The 18,475-nt window shown below is 36.9% G+C and overlaps 2 protein-coding genes across 6 annotated transcripts; both read right to left on the bottom strand.

Moving 5' to 3' along the window:
- Positions 1-4,314: 4,314 nt before the first annotated feature.
- On the bottom strand, positions 4,315-12,174 carry GCS2alpha (glucosidase 2 subunit alpha). 3 transcript variants are annotated; one of them, XM_073976973.1, is made up of 6 exons: positions 12,008-12,174; positions 10,308-10,454; positions 9,940-10,081; positions 9,779-9,873; positions 4,908-6,900; positions 4,315-4,845 (listed from the first exon to the last, which is right to left on the bottom strand). In XM_073976973.1, exons 2-6 carry the CDS (start codon positions 10,406-10,408, stop codon positions 4,417-4,419), a joined length of 2,760 nt encoding a protein of 919 aa, XP_073833074.1. In that variant the 5' UTR covers positions 10,409-10,454; positions 12,008-12,174; the 3' UTR covers positions 4,315-4,416. The 3 variants fall into 3 exon arrangements, with proteins under 3 accessions (XP_073833074.1, XP_073833075.1, XP_073833073.1); XM_073976974.1 differs by having other exon boundaries at positions 12,121-12,168; XM_073976972.1 differs by lacking the exon at positions 12,008-12,174 and adding an exon at positions 11,559-11,581 and having other exon boundaries at positions 10,308-10,456.
- Positions 12,175-12,449: 275 nt separating this feature from the next.
- LOC141397154 (tektin-3-like) lies at positions 12,450-17,492 on the bottom strand. 3 transcript variants are annotated; one of them, XM_073973103.1, is made up of 7 exons: positions 17,310-17,492; positions 16,416-16,499; positions 16,068-16,336; positions 15,629-16,004; positions 14,625-14,836; positions 12,803-13,111; positions 12,450-12,728 (listed from the first exon to the last, which is right to left on the bottom strand). In XM_073973103.1, the coding sequence occupies exons 1-7, from the start codon at positions 17,415-17,417 to the stop codon at positions 12,500-12,502; spliced, it is 1,587 nt and encodes a 528-aa protein (XP_073829204.1). In that variant the 5' UTR covers positions 17,418-17,492; the 3' UTR covers positions 12,450-12,499. The 3 variants fall into 3 exon arrangements, with proteins under 3 accessions (XP_073829204.1, XP_073829203.1, XP_073829205.1); XM_073973102.1 differs by having other exon boundaries at positions 17,092-17,486; XM_073973104.1 differs by lacking the exon at positions 17,310-17,492 and having other exon boundaries at positions 16,416-16,653.
- Between the last annotated feature and the right edge of the window lie 983 nt (positions 17,493-18,475).

Here is an 18,475-nt window from a genome sequence, read left to right as displayed (position 1 = left end):
TTTTATGGGAAGACTATTTGGCCTTCTATGGTAAGACCATTTGGTCTTCTATGGGAAGACCATTTGGTCTTCTATGGTAAGACCATTTGGTCTTCTATGGGAAGACTATTTGGTGTTATAGGGGAAGACTATTTGGTCTTCTATGGGAAGTCTACTTGGTCTTCTATGGGAGGACTATTTTGTCTTCTATGGGAAGACCATTTGGTCTTTTATGGGAAGACTATTTGGTCTTCTATGGGAAGACTATATGATCTTCTATGGGAAGACCATTTGGTCTTCTATGGGAAGACTATTTGGTCTTCTATGGGAAGGCCATTTTGTCTTCTTTGTGAAGTCTATTTGGTCTTCTATGGGAAGACTATTTGGTCTTCTATGGGAAGACCATTTGGTCTTCTATGGGAAGACTATTTGGTCGACTTTGGGAAGAGCATTTGGTTTTCTATGGGAAGACTATTTGGTCTTCTACGGGAAGACTGTTTGGTCTTCTATGGGAAGACTGTTTGGTCTTCTATGGGAAGACTAGTTTGTCGTCTATGGGAAGACTAGTTTGTCGTCAATGGGAAGACTATTTTGTCTTATATGGGAAGACTAGTCTGTCTTCTATAGGAAAACTATTTTGTCTTCTATGGGAAGACTATTTGGTTGTCTATGGGAAGACTATTTGGTCGTCTATGGGAAGACTATTTGGTCTTCTATAGGAAGGCTATTTGATCTTCTATAGGAAGACTATTTGGTCTTCTTTGGGAAGACTATTTAATCTTCTATGGGAAGACTATTTGGTGTTATAGGGAAAGACTTTTTGGTCTTCTATGGGAAGATTATTTGGTCTTCTATTGGAAAACTATTTGACCTTCTATGCGAAGACTATTTGGTCCTCTATGGGAAGAATATTTGGTCTTCTATGGGAAGACACTTTCGTCTTCTATGGGAAGACTATTTGGTCTTCAATGGGAAGACCGTTTGGTCTTCCATGGGAAGACTATTCTGTCTTCTATAGGAAGACTATTTGGTCTTCTATAGGAAGACTCTTTGGTTTTCTATGACTATTTGGTCTTCTATGGGAAGACTATTTGGTCTCCCATGTGAAGACCACTTGGTCTTCTGTGGGAAGACTATTTGGTGTTATAGGGGAAGACTATTTGGTCTTCTATCGGAAGACGATTTGGTCTTCTATGGGAAGATTATTTGGTCTTCTATTGGAAAACTATTTGACCTTCTATGGGAAGAATATTTGGTCTTCTATGGGAAGACTCTTTGGTCTTCTATGGGAAGACTATTTGGTCTTCAATGGGAAGACTATTTGGTCTTCTATGGGAAGGCCATTTGGTCTTCTTTGTGAAGACTAATTGGCCTTCTATGGGAAGGCTCTTAGGTCTACTATAGGAAGACTATTTGGACTTCTATGGAAAAACTATTTAGTCTTCTATGAAAAGACTCGTGGGTCTTCTATGGGAAGCGTCTTTGGTCTTCTATAGGAAGACTATTTGGTCTTCAATGGCAAGACTATTTGGTCATCTATGGGAAGACTATTTGCTCTTCCATAGGAAGACTATTTCGCCTTCCATAGGAAGACTATTTCGTCTTCCATAGGAAGACTATTTGGTCTTCTATGAGAAGACTACTTGGTCTTCTATGGGAAGACTGTTTAGTGTTATAGAGGAAGAGCGCTTGATCTTCTAAGGGAAGACCATTTGGTCTTATATGGGAAGACTATTTGGTCGTCTTTGGGAAGACTATTTGGTCGTTTATGGGAAGACTATTTGATCTTTTATAAGAAGTCTATTTGGTCTTCTATGGAAAGACTACATATGTTAATATCAACAAGAATATCTTAATTGATGCTCCACTGTCAAACTGTACCACCTTATCCTTTTCATGTATGTTCGGCATACTTTTGCAACAACCCACTCCCAACGGATTTGCCACTGCTACTATAGCTTCACAGCTACCACCACTACTATTGGCGGATGGTGAGTATATACGTAAAAATTGTTCTAAATTCCGATCTCCGCCAAATTTTTCGCAGTATTCTCTAATTTGTTCATTAATACGCGGTGTATTGGGTAGCTTTCGACGTTCCATAATGTAATCGCAGTATGAATGAATGTAAAGGAATGAAAACAATTATTTTACTTTCCCAAGCACGAGCCAATGGTTTGGGTTCTTAGCATACAACCCAGCCCTTATAAACTTATGAATGTGTCGCATTGCGACACCCCGCCAACATGTGACAAATGTTTGCCACCACACAACCACATTCTGGAGCATGGGTAACTAAAGAATGCTCCAGGGTGGTGGATTTCTGTATATCCTCGATCTTTCCCACTGCCTTTTATGGGAATTAATGTTTTTATGTGTGGTTAGAGACCTCCACAAGGCGAAAAAGGTCTACCCTAAGGACACCCCACGCAGAATTTTTTTGGGGTCTGTACAGGTGCGGCTCTGATCAATATTCAATGAGCAATATTTTTGTGGAATATTTGGATGCTGTAAAATCTCATCTTTTGGTACTTTTACTACGGATCAAGAAAGAAAGGACGAAACGGAATGAAAGGAATTGAGTTAGGAGAATGACATGTTCTACAAAAAGATTCGCCATTCGATTTGACTGAAGACATGTAATCTCAAAACGAAGCTACAATAACGGCAAACAGAGATATAAGGCTATTTTATCAAGCATCATAGGCGAAAATTCAAAAAATTCATCGCGCGATATCTCAGAAACTTGACCTATGGGGAAAATTTCCTTTTGGGTTCTTAATATACTCACTAAGGGCTTTCATCTCCAAAAGGAATTTTCCACCGCACAGAAACCTTGTTGAAGAAAATGTGCTTATTAGTACAACACCACACAACGTCTGACACCATTCACTTAAAAAGCCATAAACTAATGCACGGTTGTTAAATTAGATGAGTTGTACCTAATTCAAAAACCGTGAATTCAATCCAAAAATGTATTTGGTATTATAAAACAAAATAACAGCCCCCAAAGGTATGCTATACTAACTTGGTGTAATTAATTTCGAATTTCGAAATTTATTCTCCCATGTTTTACTGCTCCCACGTCCTTGAGAATATGAAAAGCGTGGGTATGGGAGATTTTGGTCCCATGGGAAACGGCTTCCATGGATAGTGTTCAGAATAGGGCTGGTGATGTCAGGCCTGCGAATCGAAACCGGAAATACAGTGTGCAGTGGCAACCATACATGTTTTTTTGATCTCCCTGAGTATCCCATCAACCACCAGCTGGCACTGCAGAGACGATGAAATAACCGTGACCACTGATGACAGATTATTTTACTGAAATACATATTTTATGTATTTGAATTGATGATGGAGAGGTCTTATCTAAAGTCGAATGGTTGCACCCACATTATTGAAATCTGTCAAGAAATGCTGCTAATGTGTAGTTTGAGTCCTCCATTTTCTGTTCCAATAAAAACCATTACCCCATGTAGATCGATTTTGCTTGATTTTGCTTCAACACGTGCGTGTTGCTGTTTACCCTGTGCTTAAATCCAGCTTATCTACCCGTCCAATATTGCATAAGCTCCTAATACTATCCTATAAACAATCAACAATCTAATTACGTAAATGTTAATATTAATTCCGTAACGTGCATCCTAATGCCTCAATGTTATCTAAGCATCTCTGGCAGACTAAAACATCTAACACAGAGAGATAAACCTACCTCTAAAACGGATAAACTTTTTCCGTTCAACTGCGCATGACCTAATAACACTGGCAAACTTTAATACAAGTCATAACAATATTATATTAGTTGTTATTGTTGTTGTCTTCGTCGTACGATTTAGTGGAATAGCACCCACAAATACCCACTCATAAATAATAGAAATGAACTGTGAAATCCACCCAGCCATCGTAGACAAGTTATTTGCCACCCAACAACCATCAGCTAAAAACGGGAATATTACCAATAAAAACTGTAACATTGTTACCATACAAACCAGCCATTGGAGGGGTGTGCCTTATTATGAGTCTGCGGTTTTACAAGTTGGTTCATCCATTGAAAAATGAACCCACGAAAAAACAGCTAAGACAAAAATGTTAAGAAGTTGGCGGTGGGAGAAATAAAACACTTGTTGAACGGTTTTTTTTCCAGATGAGATGAGTTTAAATTCTATTTTTGTTGTTTCATTCTTTATAATAATACATCCCATAATACAGTGGGTTCTTTTTACTAAAATCACAAAATAAACCAAAAAAATAAAAAATGTTAAAAAATACATAAAATTGGAATTTTGACGAAGAATGTCTTTAGCTAGAGACCACAAATAATAGTTAAAATAGTGAGAGAGGGCGGGATGTAATTTTCATTTTATTTCCATTTGGCATTTGGTTTAAAACCAATACCAATCTCTATGTATGAATATGAACTAAAATTGTTTAATAAATCTAATAGTTGAGTTTAATTTCAAAATCTTTGTTTATGGCCACACCAGGTTTGCGTATGGCGTAGGCCTTTTCATGGGGAATAACATCCAGCTGCTCGGTGACCCCATTAATGGTAATTGTAGCTGATTTGGGTTGACGTTCCAGGCCGGCAATGACAATGCGTTCAATCCATGATTTTGAATCATAATTTGGTGGTTTGATGAAGTTGTTTGTCATCTTGCCATTCTCAAATTTATAGTTGATGTAGATAAATTTGCCTTGGCGATAATCGAATGACTTTTCATCATCCAAATATAGGGTACCTTCAGCTTTGCCATTACGATCCAGGCACACAATCAATGTGTAGGGGTCATTCTTCATTAGAGGTGAGGAGCGGCGTATACGTTCCTTCTTGGGTACAATAGAGCCACCACGTTGGAAAACAGGGATCTAAAAGCAAATCATATAAATATGTATTAGAATTTCTTTGGTGTAATATAAACATCCCTTACCTTGTATTCATTAACGGCAATAGATTCCTTGCCAACACGTTCATATTTCTGATAGTTGTCTGCGTCATACCAAACATCTCCCACAGTTTTCTTTTCATCCAAAGCTGGGAAGTAAACATCCACTTTACTGACACCATGCTGCATAACAGGTCGAACCAAGATGCGATCTTGCAACAAAAATTCATTATCAATGCTAAAAGCATCCTTATCCTTGGGATAATGGGCCAACAAGGGAAGTATAACCGGGCTGCCATCAACTTCATGTTCATAAAACATGGTATACCACAATGGCAAATAGGAATATCTCTTGCGTATGGCATCGCGAATAATTAAACGTGTCTTCTCAGGGAAGAGCCAAGGTTCACGACGTTTTGTATCAATGTGGGCATGGGAACGGAAGAATGGCAAGAAGGCACCTGTCTGATACCATCTTTCAAACAATTCAGCATCGGGATTACCAAAGAAACCACCAACATCAGCACCACAGAAAGAGAATCCTGCCACAGCTTCCGAAAGACACATCTTAATTGAATGTTGCAAATGACCCCAGTCGGCCATATTATCACCAGTCCAAATGGCTGCATAACGTTGGGAGCCAGCAAAGTGGGCACGTGTCAAAATGAAAGGCCTCTGTTGTGGATCACGTCTAAGTAAACCTTCATAGGTACCCATAATATGCATATGACCATACAAGTTGTGGACATCACGATGCTCCCAACCGCCATGGTGTATCAAATCCTTGGGCATTGTCACCTCAGGTCCATTGAATACTGAAGGTTCATTCATGTCATTCCAAATCATAACATCCGAGGTTACCGTCTTGAAATTGGACAACAGATATTGATCGGAATAGTAATCGCGTACATCCTGACGGAAGAAATCGGGATAACTAGCTGATCCTGGCCAACACCAACCCTCATAATCTTTACCATCGCTTGTCTTGGTGTAGTAACCCTTCTCGGTGCAGTCATTGTGGAAGAAGTAGCCATTATCACGTTTAATATGGGGGTCAATGATAACAACCAAGTGCCGTCCCACATCGGTGAGATTCTTAATCATGCTCAAAGGATTGGGAAATTTAAATTGATCCCATGTAAAGTATCTCTTGCCATCTGTATATTCAATATCCAACCACATGATGTCCATGGGAATATCGTATTCATCGAATTTAGTTGAAACTGTCTCAACATCCTTCTCATCATTGTAATTCCAGCGACATTGGTGATAGGCCAAAGAGAACATTTGAGGTAAATTGGCCACACCTGTCAAGGAGGTATATTGTTTGAAGGCATCCATGGGAGTGGGACCCAATAAAATAAAGGCGTCAATAATACCAGATTCGGAAATGAAGTGGGCAGCTGGTGGATCCACTTTACGTGATCCCGACACCAATTTCACAATCGAAGACACCACATTTTGTTCCGTCAAATAAATATCTACCCAAGTTTCGGCGGCATTTTGCCAGAAAACACCAGCCGTACGTTGTGGTCCGTGACCATAAAGAACCGGCACAGAACCATACAAAGCCATTTTACTATCAATTATATACTCGAATACATCCAAGTTATACAGGCGGTAAGGATCCGAACCAGATGTTGATTTCAAAATGAAACTATCAGCATGTTCAGGTATGCCAAATAAGACATCAGCCTCGGGGAAAGAGAAGTCTAAGGCAATTGCTTCTGGACCATTTGGTTTCGAGTCATGATGTGATTTAAAGTTTTCTTCCCAAGCTCCTGGATCACTGTCTTCTGGAGTCTGCGGCGTTGTGGCAGCTTCTCCACCTTCTCCTCCTTCATTTTGACTACCATCAGGATTTGTTTGTGGTTTATTGCGAATATGCTCGAAATTCATTAAACCCTTAGCGTTGGCCGATACAACGAGGGCACCATTTTCATAGAAATCCACACGGAAGGGATCAGCAACAATGACGGCTTTATTTGTGCCCGAAGTTAGTACAATCTCCGTTTTATCTTCCTTCTCAACTACGAGGCTAAAAGGAAAGGAAAATTTTATGTATAATTTTTAATATAAGAACATGGGAGCCTTATTTCTGCTAGACCACGATATTTTCCTCCACTATTGAGAATAAAGAAATTCCTCTATGAGAGCTTAAAAGCTTAAAGGGAATTTATTCGCTGGGTCGGTACACCTCCTTATCTGAATAAGGGTCCCAGACTACAGAAAATCCTTTCTAAAAACCAGAATAAAATTTGTCAATACATCCCTAATTTATCAACACAAAAGCGAGGTTACACCTCAAAGAGGAGCTACTAAAACCCTTGATATTTTCCTGAAGACAAACCTTTGCAATCAGGTGCACGGTGGTGGAATGATCAGTATGATTAATTGTCCTTGAAAATAACATCACATTACTTAACGGTGATAACAATTTCAAGGCAGATTCTATTTTCCTACTCGGAGCCCCTTCCTGGGTGACGGATTAGAAGGGATTTTTTGACTGTCCCTTTAACATTGGGGATATCTTGGACCCTTGGTATGCAAAATCCCACGCCAGAGGGTTCTTTCGTACCGGATTGAACCGAAATCATAGTGTTTCGGCCAGCGGCTGGCAACACAGCATCAAACCTATACTTCTACGTAGGTTTCATGATGCTACAGGAACAACCCTTGGTATATGCTGGGGTTAGAAAAGTTGCATCTAACAGAGAATAATTTCTACGGGTTCTTCAGATTCCACGTGGACCAGAAATGGATCGAGTTTGTTCCCCTAAAATAAACAACTAACATAGGGAAGAAAAAGTTACGGTGTAGGACAAGTGGCTGCAAGTGTTGGCGAGACCACAAGTCATGTGTCGTCGAGGACAATTGATTGTGATCCGGCTGTACTTGCTACAATTGCATGAGGGGACAACCTACACGAGACTCCTAAGACTAGAGAAGATAGCTTAGAAAACTCATCGACCAATTGGAAACAAATGTCAGATGTTACTTAAGCTTATCCTGGCCGACGGCGAACTGGATACAGCGATCACCCCGGTCAAGTCTACTAAGGAGGATGAGAGGGTTCTATATCGGCACATACCGGTAATAAACTTCGGACGCAGAATACCATAGGGACATTGACTTACGAGTAGATTTGCTAGAGAAAGATTTGCCCAAGGAATTACAAATATGAAGCACTACAAAAGTGCTGTGATGTATCTTCGCAAATTCGTGGGACGAGATCCGAATTTACATTATAAAAAGGAAATCTCCTTCATTAGATGTAAACTTCGACGCGATCTTCAGGTAGACAGATCTTCCTTCCTGATCCCGTAGCTGCTCAAGCCAAATCCTATAAAGGAGCTGCGGCCAGAAGCAAAGAACTGGAGAAGACGAAACCTGCTGCCGCAAGCAACGTAATGGAGTCAAATTGTGTTCCGAAGCCGAACCCAAACCACAAACGAAGAAGGTAAAAGCCCCTAGTCCTTAACCAAACTACATCTGTAAAGATGTAAACTTCGATGAAATCTTCATGTAGAAAGATCTTCCTTCCAGATCCCGTAGCTGCTCAGGACAAATCCTCTAAACGAGCTGCGGCCACAAGCAAAGAACTGGAGAAGACGAAACCTGCTGCCGCAAGCAACGTAATGGAGTCAAATTATGTTCCGAAGCCGAACCCAAACCACAAAGGAATGAAGAAGGTAAAAGTCCTACTCCTTTACCAAACTACATCTGTAAAGAAGATCAACGGACGAAGGGGTATGCTTTTAAGCCTGACTCAAATTCTAAAGGCAAGGGTAAAGCGGAGGGATATTCGGTTCTAGGAAAGTCAACAGGAGGTCAAGATGGTTGGGTCGCCTTTGTAATCATCATCTGAGAAGACCAACAAAGCTCCGCAGTAAAAACTGTGAAACGGGTTCGCTCTTTCGAAAAACCTCAGTCTTTGCTCAAGATGACGATAGTTTCTCAGCAGTCAGTCCATTGACATCATATGCAACTGTCATTGACCAGAAAGTCAAGGAGACAAAACCCCGGACTAAGAAGGTAGACAATGATGAAAAAACACAAACACTTTATGCATAACATTGTGGTAAGACTGTATGACACATTGGACTGGTAATGGTGTAAAGAGCAGTATAGACCCTAATAACGAGAGATCCAAATGAAGTCCTGAAATTCCGGCCAATGACACTCAACAGTAAATACCAGGCATCGCGACAGCATATATGAGAACGGATGTATTCTAACGAATTAGGAGCAAACTTGAAAGTGCATTCTCTAGGGATATATTTCACCAGACTCTATATCACTAGTCTTGAGCTTTGAAGATCGTGCGTTATTCCAAGTTGAGATGGCTAGAACCGGGGGGTTACTTCTAGACCTATCAGTCTGGTCTTCTATACAGATGGCTTTAAGATGGAAGAAGGTACTGGTGTGGCGTCTACTGTGAGTGTCTAGGTCTTGAACAGCGAGTAGTAGTAGTGCATTCCAAGCTTTAAGGCAACATTATTGATAGAGTCGTTTTGCTATATTTGTAGATAGTCAAGCGCCACTTAAGACTGAAACGATAGAACATCTCTAATGTCCCTGTTCAATGCTAGCGTCATGGCATCATAGATGTCCACTTTTCCCCAAGTTTAACCTTCTATTCAACCATAGAGCCTGTTACCATCATCAAGAGCTTGATGTTGCTGGTTCGAAGCAACCTGGAAACGTAAAGTGTTTCTCCGATGGATTTCAAACCTTTACCACTCAAATTGTATTAATGTTAATCCGATAGGGGCCTTTCGTGCACCAGCCAGACGGACAGACAGGGCTAAATCAAGTACTGTTTCTTGCACAACTTGCAAGTGTTCGATAGATACACTCATTAAAAAAGAAACTTATAATAAAGGCGGCAAGTAAAACTCGTTTCAAAAACGTACGGTTCTGTTTGGGGTTCTCCAATCAGCACATGTTCTACTTTATATCTGGGCTTTAGTGGGGTTTTCTCATCAATCAAAAGTCGGAATTTATTATTCTAGAAATAAACAAGTGGTCAAATATTATCAAGATATACTTGTTCGAACTATTTTACAAAACTTACCACCAAAGCTTCCAATTTTAAAATATACAAATGTTGAGTCTCCTTATTTACTATGTCTGCAGTTATTGAATTGGCATAGGTGTTCATGGAACCGGGTACCAAAGCAAATTTGGAATTACCGGGTTGGATTTTGCGGCTACGCCTGAAAGTAAATTGAAATTAATAATTAAACAATTTGCTATTACTTAAAACCAAGGCGAACTTAACACCATGCTTAAAACAATATACATATGTATGTACGTATGTATCTACATATGTTTTACAAGAATAGCCAAGAATTGTTTATTACAAGAATTGTTTATTGTTTTCTAAACAACTGCACATCTTATCAAATGTAAACATTTAAAAATCAATCACTTTTCACTCACCTGCAAAAACTGCTCTGTTCACATGTTTTAAAATTTGTTGGATCGACTCCAACAGCATATTCGAATATGCAAAATATTAATAAAAATATTGCCAAACGCATTGTGTCTATTATACACAATATTTTTTTAGGTTTCTGTTTGGCGTCACTGCAAATAAAGAAAACGAAACAAGTATTTTTAGATATAAATTGAATGATTGTGGAAGATTTTATATGTATATAAAATAATTAGATGATGCTTAAGTAAAAAATGTTTTAAAACTTGGGTTCGATGTTGTAAAGAATTCAAGTAGTGACCGAATGAAATGTAATTGGCCCGAACTGCAGTAGGATGGTTGATTGAGGGCTTGCAAATATTGATATGTATAGCTTGGAATGTCACCTGATTTTATGGTGTTCACTATCAAAAATTAGCTGACGGTCTTGATTACCTTCATATTAACATCTGAAGTCCGTCCGTCCAGTTATGGCTTTTAGGATCTTGAACATTTCTTTCTAACTTAAATTTTTCAGTTGCTAGTGGAGAGCAAAGAGAATTTAAGAATTCTGATAATAGACTGCCATGTCAAGTTCGCGTCTAGGAAAAATATGACACTGAACTGACCCTACGGTCACACTGTTTATCACATTAACGGAACAAATTGAATACTCTACCAGCTGGCGGAAAAAATCTGATTTTTTTTTAAATTGTAAGTTTTTTCTATGTAGCCGGCATTCGGCCGGGGATTTGAGACTTTCCCCTATGGACAGGAGCCAATTTATGGCTCGGGAACAACATTTTTTTTAATTCAAATTTTTTTCTTGCTTTAACAAGGGAATTTTCGGAACTTCAGAGGTTCATATCTCGGGAAGTATGAATTTCCCCCCAACAAACTTAATATTTTTGTAATCAGGACGTAAAGATCTACCTGTGGTAGACATTTCAGATATTTCCGCCAGCTGGTAGAGTATTCAATTTATGCCCAGGATCCTTGGGGTTACAGTCGATAACATGTTTAATTGGTGCGCCTATGTTACATCTATCTGCGACAAGCTTAGAAGGTTCTCATGTCCCTAGATAAGGTTTATTTATCCGCAGCGCTTTGGTCGGTATGATAAAAGGATCTTCAGAGATATAGAGGTCCAACATTACAAGAGAGACTCCTATCCTATCAGGCATGACTTAATAGCGTTCACTCAGATGCCGTCCCTGACCCGTTAATAACTTTTTGTTGGATCTCGGCTAGACTATTTAATTTGCACCTTCGCTACTTATCCACACATCTGCCTTCAGCATATCTTCTGGACGAAATTCTTCAAGTTCATGGCCTAATATGATTTCATCTCAAAGAAGGCTCCGTTATCTTGGTAGTCATTCTCTTAATAAAAAAAAACTAGCAATAATAACTATTAACAAAAACAAAACACTTGTAAAAAACAATTCCCTAAGTACACGTCACAGTGTTAATCAGCAATTATTAGTGCCACTCTGAGTTAATTTAATTACAAAACTATTATAAATACTAAATTGAGGACAATTTTAAACTTATTAACAATTTGCAAACTAATTTAACAATTTTTCTTTTTTCCTATCTTCGATATTTACATGTTACCGTGCAAAAAATTTCTTGCACCAAAAAGACAACAACATTACACTGCACTGTTTTTTATGTTATTGATAGTCTTGAGCACTAACTTAACAAATAATTGACGAAATGTTACCTTTTCTTATACCTAAATACTTTATATTGCACAAATAATTAAAAGTTTTATGTATTTTTTATAATATTTGTAATAATTGTAATGTCACCGGCTTTTTTGTGCAAAAAACTTACCCAGTCAACTTTCTTTGTACGAGGCGAATGACAAGCCGACGAAATTCAGCCGCCGCCGACAAAATTGGCCGCGCCGCCGAAAAAGGTCGATAAAACAGATATCACCATGACAGAATTGCTTCATCTAGTTGATAATAGAGTGCTCGGTCGATAAAACAGTTTAATGATTTCAGACGTTATGCAAGGGAATTTTTAAAAAAAATTTTGACTGTGTGAGTTGTTAAAGCTATCTTTTAATGAATTTGACTTAAGTTTATATTTAAATATTAAAAATAAATCAAAACTAATACCCCAAATTCTAATATGTGTTAATAAAAATACACCAATAATTTGTTACAATGAACACATATTACAATTAATTTATTGAATTATTTATCCACTAATATTTTATCATATTATCAACGGGGAATGAACGTCTCAAACCCATACATTTCTCACGATCAATAAACAAAGCATTGACTTTATTACGCAAATCACTTTCCAAACTGGCACGAGTCTTTAGCAAACTCTGATGTTGGGCCTCGGCTTCCTGAAGTTTGTGATGCAAATTATTAACCACACCTTTGATGTCCTCAACCTCTTGGGTTAAACGCAATTGGGCATAATCCCTATTAATTAAAAAAGAAAAGCAATATTCAATAAGTCTAATTTCTTAATTTTAATATTATAATATACTACTTACTTGCACAATTCCACACCCGGACGATGAGATCTAGCCTCCAAACGTGTTTGTGCAACTTTCAATGGATTCGATTTATCTTGTATGGCTTTTTGCAATAGGAAAATGTGTTTTTCCAAATCGAATAATTCTTGTTGAGTTTTGTGTAAATGTAACTGGATTTTATTTTTCGATTCAGCCATCTCCTGGGAACGACGATCAAAAGCATTATTTGTATTATTCCAATGATCCCATACAGAAGTGGCAATGGCATTGACGGTAGCCTCGGCATCACTACGTAGTTGGGAGAGTTTAGCCCTCTCGGCTTGTGATCTAAAGAGAATTAATATTGAGAATAGTAATAGAAATACATATAAATTCATATATTTCACAAGAGTAGCGTGGATTTTTTTAATAATATTTTTTAGGGACAATTTGCTTTATATGTGTGGATTTTTTAAAAATATTTTTTGAATGATTATAAGATTTACATAAAATAATTACCTTAATATTTTTGAAGATTTTTTAAGAATTTTTTTGAGACTGAGCATAAGCGTGGATTTTTTAATAATATTTTTTAGGGACAATTCGATTTATATGTGTGGATTTTTGAAGAATACTTTTGGCGGGAATATGAGCTTTATGAGCTTGGATTTTTTAAGAATATACATTGAGGAACTTTGAGCTTCCTAAGCGTTGATTTTTTAATAATATCTATTAAGGGACTTTGAGTTTTATAAGCTTGGATTTTTTTAAGAATATTTACTGTGGGACTTTGAAGTTTATAAGAGTGGATTTTGTAAGAATATTTATTGAGGGTCTTTGAGATTTATAAGAGTGGATTTTTTGAGAATATTTATTGAGGGACTTTGAGTTTTATAAGCGTGGTTTTTTAAGGGATTGACATTGAGCTTTATAGGGGTGGATTTTTAAGAATATTTATTGAGGGTCTTGGAGCTTGGTGGATTTTAAAGAATATTTATTGAGGGTCTTTGATCTTTATAAGAGTGGGTTTTTATAAGAATATTTTTGAGGGACCATGAGCTTTTTAAGTGTGGATTTTTTTAAAAATATATTTTGAAGGACTCTTAAGCCGAAAACACATCCAACGTTTGAGTAAAGTTTTGTGTTGGGCGTTGAGAAAACAACAACAACAGGGCGAAGCCGACACCAAAGTCCAGCGTTGATCTGTTTGTCGGCCTATATTTCAATTCAATTCAAATGAATTTGAATTTTTCGGCCCAACAGTGCAAAACTTTACCCAAACGTTGTATGTATTTTCAGCTTTAGCTTTATAAGCGTGGATTTTTTTAAGAATATTTATTGAGGGACCTTGAGCTTTATAAGCGTACATTTTTTAAAAATATTTTTTGAGGGACTATGAGCTTTTTAGCGTGAATGTTTTAAGAATTTTTTTAACATTATAAGCGTGAATTTTTTGGGGACAATGAGCTTCATGAGAGTGGACTTTTTAAAAATATTTTTTGAGGGACAATGGGCGTGGACTTTTTAAAAATATTTTTTGAGGGACTATGAGCTTGATGAGTGTGGATTTTTTAAGAATATTTTTTTGAGCTTGGATTTTTTAAGATTTCTTTTTGAGCTTGGATTTTTAAGAATATTTTTTCAAGGAACTATGGCCTTTATAAGCATGGATTTTTTAAGAATGTTTTTTCAAGAAATTACAAACGTGGATTTTTTAAGAATATTTTTTGAGAAACTTTGAGCTTTATAAGTGTGGATTATTTAAAAATATTTTTGAAGAGCTATGAACTTTCTAAGGGTGGATTTTTTAAGAATATTTATTGAGGGACTATGAACTTTATTTTAAGAATATTTTACTCACCTACTAACACGTTGACTACTAGCTTCGGCCCAAGATTCTTGAGTGCTCACCGAAGGATCGTATTTCTCAATACCACCATAGTAAGCTAAACCTCGGCTATAATTATTCAATTGATGGCACACCGAATCAATACCCAAGGTCGATTCCTTACCGGAAACATCTTCTTCCAAAAGATGTTGGGCAGCACGACAATCATGAGCTTGATTGGTAATCTGGAAATGAAAACATAAATAAATTAGTTATTTATTGTTGTCTTATTAGGAAGAAGGGGATTATTTATGAAAGTTTTTAATTAATTGAATTTTAATCGAGCTAACATCACCTAAGAAGTTTTGTATTGAAAAAGTGAATTCTAGCGAAGTTCCACACACTCAACCAATATGCTACGATCTTTTCGCTGGTGGTTTAATTCAGCTCATCAGGCATATTGAATGTGAATAGCTAAAAGACAAAGGCTGATTTTGATGACTTCTATTTATACAAACATTAGCTTTGTTCCCGTACTTTTTAATAGTAAAACTCGTAAAAGAGAGGACTGTAAAAAATTATTCTCACATAAAAGTTTTTTGAAATAGTTGGAGAACGGAAAAATGGAAAATACGTCAAAAAAACTGGAACAAATGTCAAAGTCAGCGTATAAGCCAATCAGACCCCGGCAACCACATTATTTTTTATACGCTCAAATTCTTCGAGTAAAAAGTTTTTAAAGAGAGCGTCATTCAGTGTCATTTTTGTTTAAAGAGAAGTGAACATTTTACAACTTTTTTGTGTACGGGAACGATTTTTCGGGTAAAATGTGTAAAAGTGGTAAAAATTTTAAAAACTTATTATTACAAATGTGCTGATATGAAGTATTTTTGAAGACTTTTTACTTATCAAGTCAACCTAGTGTCTTTGTCTAGAATCGTTTGAGAAAATGGTCATGTTAGCTTGATTAAAATTCAGTTAAAAACTTTATAAATAAATTAGATTCAATCGTATCTGCGTGAAAACAAAATAATCACCCTTTCATGTAACTCCTTAAGTTTATCGCGAGAATTCCGTAGATTATCTATTTCCAGCAGAAGAGCTTTCTCAACACAATCATGTACTTTTTCAACGCCGGCACGACCCTCACGATGATATAGACACTCTTGGGCTATATGCAGCGGAGCCTCCAAATCCAACATAGCTTTACCACACTTTCGCTTTAGTTCAGAAAATGCTGACGATTCACTGACCAGCTTTTCCATTTCTGTATTCAATTCATTACGCCAAAAAGTAACATCAGTTATACGTTCACCCAATCGTCTTCCAGCATCTCTTTGACCCTGGGCAGTTTTCTCATCGGTTTCACGCATAAGACGTACAGCATCATTGCGCAAACGTTCCGATTGATTGCTAAAACAGGAAGGAGACAATTTTTAAATTTGTTTTAGCTATTCAAGATCACGTCCCCCATACCGATTAATATTTGACTCTGCATATTTCGACAAGTTATTATTGGCCCATTCTCCTGGGGTATAACGAGTATACAAGGCCGCCCTCGCAGCATGTTGAGGGTTTCGATGAAACCCGGTTACCAAATTTGGAAATGTCAATGGTTCCGTTGTCATATTGGCTGGTGCAAATGTTGGTTTAACTAATTGATTGGTTACCGGTTGTTCAGCAAGATTTTTAACCTCAATCATTTCATAGCTTAACGTTGGTCTCCATGGATGTGGATGTGCTGTCTGTAAAAAACAAATAGCATAGCAACGGAAGGCATGTTCAGCAGGTTTTTTGCATTGAAAATAAAAAATTTCCACATACCTGATATGAAGTTCCAACACGAGGTGGCACAGATGGGCCGGATACTGGTTCCATACATGGTGGTGCTCCGGCCGTACTCCATGGCTGTAATTGAGAATACATAACAGTTTCTTCAAATTTCGTACCCATTTTTTCAATTTAAATCAAATTCAAAACCGAAAAATAAAATCTTCCAAATAGAATTTTCAAAATGACAAACAACAACTGACAATATCTATACAGTTAAACAGGGTTAAAATCAACTCCGACTAAAGGCTCAAACATAATGAGGAACTGTTATTGGTGCCTTCGCCTGCCTTATAGTACGTTTACATATAACCGGATTTAGTTAGTACACCCACTGGGTTTCAAATGTCAATTGCATTGGGTATACGTCAAATAAATCATCATAAAGAAAGGAGGAGTCCCGATTATGACCGTATTCAACTGTACTTCAAAGTAAATGCTGAGACACATAATAAGTATTATTAGCATTAACTTTTGTCCTGGGGGCAGGCCAAATGTAACTACATATGTCAACTCTTTATTCTTTTGCATTTGAACCCTTCCCATTTCTTAAGCGAGAAAACCTTGTTCCGTATGTGTCTCAGCTTTATATTTTACGGTGCTCTACTACAAATATTCGTGTGCATTTTGTATATCTCTAATGGAATGAGTGAGTGAAACAGATGAATACATATGACTCCATTAAATTCCGATGATCCTTGCGTTCCACATATTTATTGCCCTTTTCGGTGGGCCACTGATCAATGAGATCATTTTTAACCAAACGATGATCGAATAGACGATTTTCAATATAGACATCTTTGAAAAATTTCATTATGGAACATCAGCTGATAAACTTTTTATGAGTGTTTGAAATATTTCCTTTTTGGCCTCTTATTAAAAACTCACTATGGGTACACTTGATTTTAATAATAAATCTTTTAATGTTTCTGTTTTTGGATACACTGGCGGATAACGTTGCTGAAGAAATTTATCTTCATTTTGCCAACAAATCATTTGCACACACACCCACGCGACACAAAAAAGCGGAAATTTAGTGTTCCAACTGAATGTTTATTGACGACTAATTTCTGTGTTATGGAATTTCCTGTAAAGTAAATGTTGTTATTGGTTATCCTTCAGGAAACCCCATATTGATAAAACTTTTATTTGTGTGGCAAACATGGTAACAGTTTGTTATTTTGTTGCGTGTGGAGGAAGGAGGACTATGTCAATGTGAAATAAACGGTTATATGCAGTTTTTCATTTGAATTTCTGTTGTTTGGGGTGACAACCATAGACAACATGTAAATTATTAATTTAACCTTGACATTATTTTGTTGCCATCATTAGTCTGCTCCTTTCCTTTTTTGATAAAAACAATTCATTATTTGATTGTAGGTTGGCTGGGTTGAGCCAGACTATTTTCATTTCCTGTTTTCGCAATATTGAATATTCCTTTTCCTTCCTTTTCATTAAAGGGAAAACCTACCAATTCAACAATAATTGGAACTGTATTATCGACATATATGCCCCACATATTAGGACGCATTTACATCAAACGTCAAATGATAGATCAGTTACCTTCATAATAAACGTAAGTGTAAACATGACATTAGTTTCGATAAAAGAAACTGCTTATATTTATACTTTTTTCCGAGTTAACCTTCTTTATTTGGAGTATAGATTGATATATAAATGTACTATAAAACGTATCTGGGGATAACAAATTATAATATTTTTTAATAATAATTTTCCATTTCTTCAGTCCAATTTACATATGCACATTAAATGATTTCGTTTTACGAAATCCTAGAATCAAATGAAGTGTATTTACATCTGTTTTTTTGCGTCATTTGCTTACGCACACAATCGCACATACACACTTTTACAATAACACAAACACACGCACACAATATATTTATTCAGAGAAATAGGAATTTCACAGCACAAATGTGTATCAAACAACTTGAAATAATTCTAAGAACAAAAAACATAATTTTTGCAAGTTTTTTAAACATTTATTTTCACTTTTGTCATCGTTTGAGTATTTTTGTTTTTCTACAACACACACA

This window comes from Musca autumnalis, unplaced genomic scaffold (assembly GCF_047663935.1).
Source record: "Musca autumnalis isolate F117 unplaced genomic scaffold, ASM4766393v1 scaffold_3, whole genome shotgun sequence".
Lineage (NCBI taxonomy): Eukaryota > Metazoa > Arthropoda > Insecta > Diptera > Muscidae > Musca > Musca autumnalis.
Note: the sequence above shows the minus strand (reverse complement) of the source record. Positions and strands in the feature narration are given on the sequence as shown.

What these genes read in the sequence shown, in the direction of transcription:
- LOC141397154 (XM_073973102.1), bottom strand. Translation starts at nt 17,235, where the DNA reads ATGAAATTTTTCAAAGATGTCTATATTGAAAATCGTCTATTCGATCAT. An exon ending in GGAATTTAATGGAGTCATAT is followed by an intron (nt 16,500 to 17,091) that starts GTATTCATCTGT and finishes TCTCAATTACAG; the next exon opens with CCATGGAGTACGGCCGGAGC. An exon ending in AGTAGTCAACGTGTTAGTAG is followed by an intron (nt 13,112 to 14,624) that starts GTGAGTAAAATA and finishes AATTCTCTTTAG; the next exon opens with ATCACAAGCCGAGAGGGCTA.
- GCS2alpha (XM_073976973.1), bottom strand. Translation starts at nt 10,408, where the DNA reads ATGCGTTTGGCAATATTTTTATTAATATTTTGCATATTCGAATATGCT. An exon ending in TAAAATTGGAAGCTTTGGTG is followed by an intron (nt 9,874 to 9,939) that starts GTAAGTTTTGTA and finishes GTTTATTTCTAG; the next exon opens with AATAATAAATTCCGACTTTT. An exon ending in GGAGAACCCCAAACAGAACC is followed by an intron (nt 6,901 to 9,778) that starts GTACGTTTTTGA and finishes CTTTCCTTTTAG; the next exon opens with CCTCGTAGTTGAGAAGGAAG.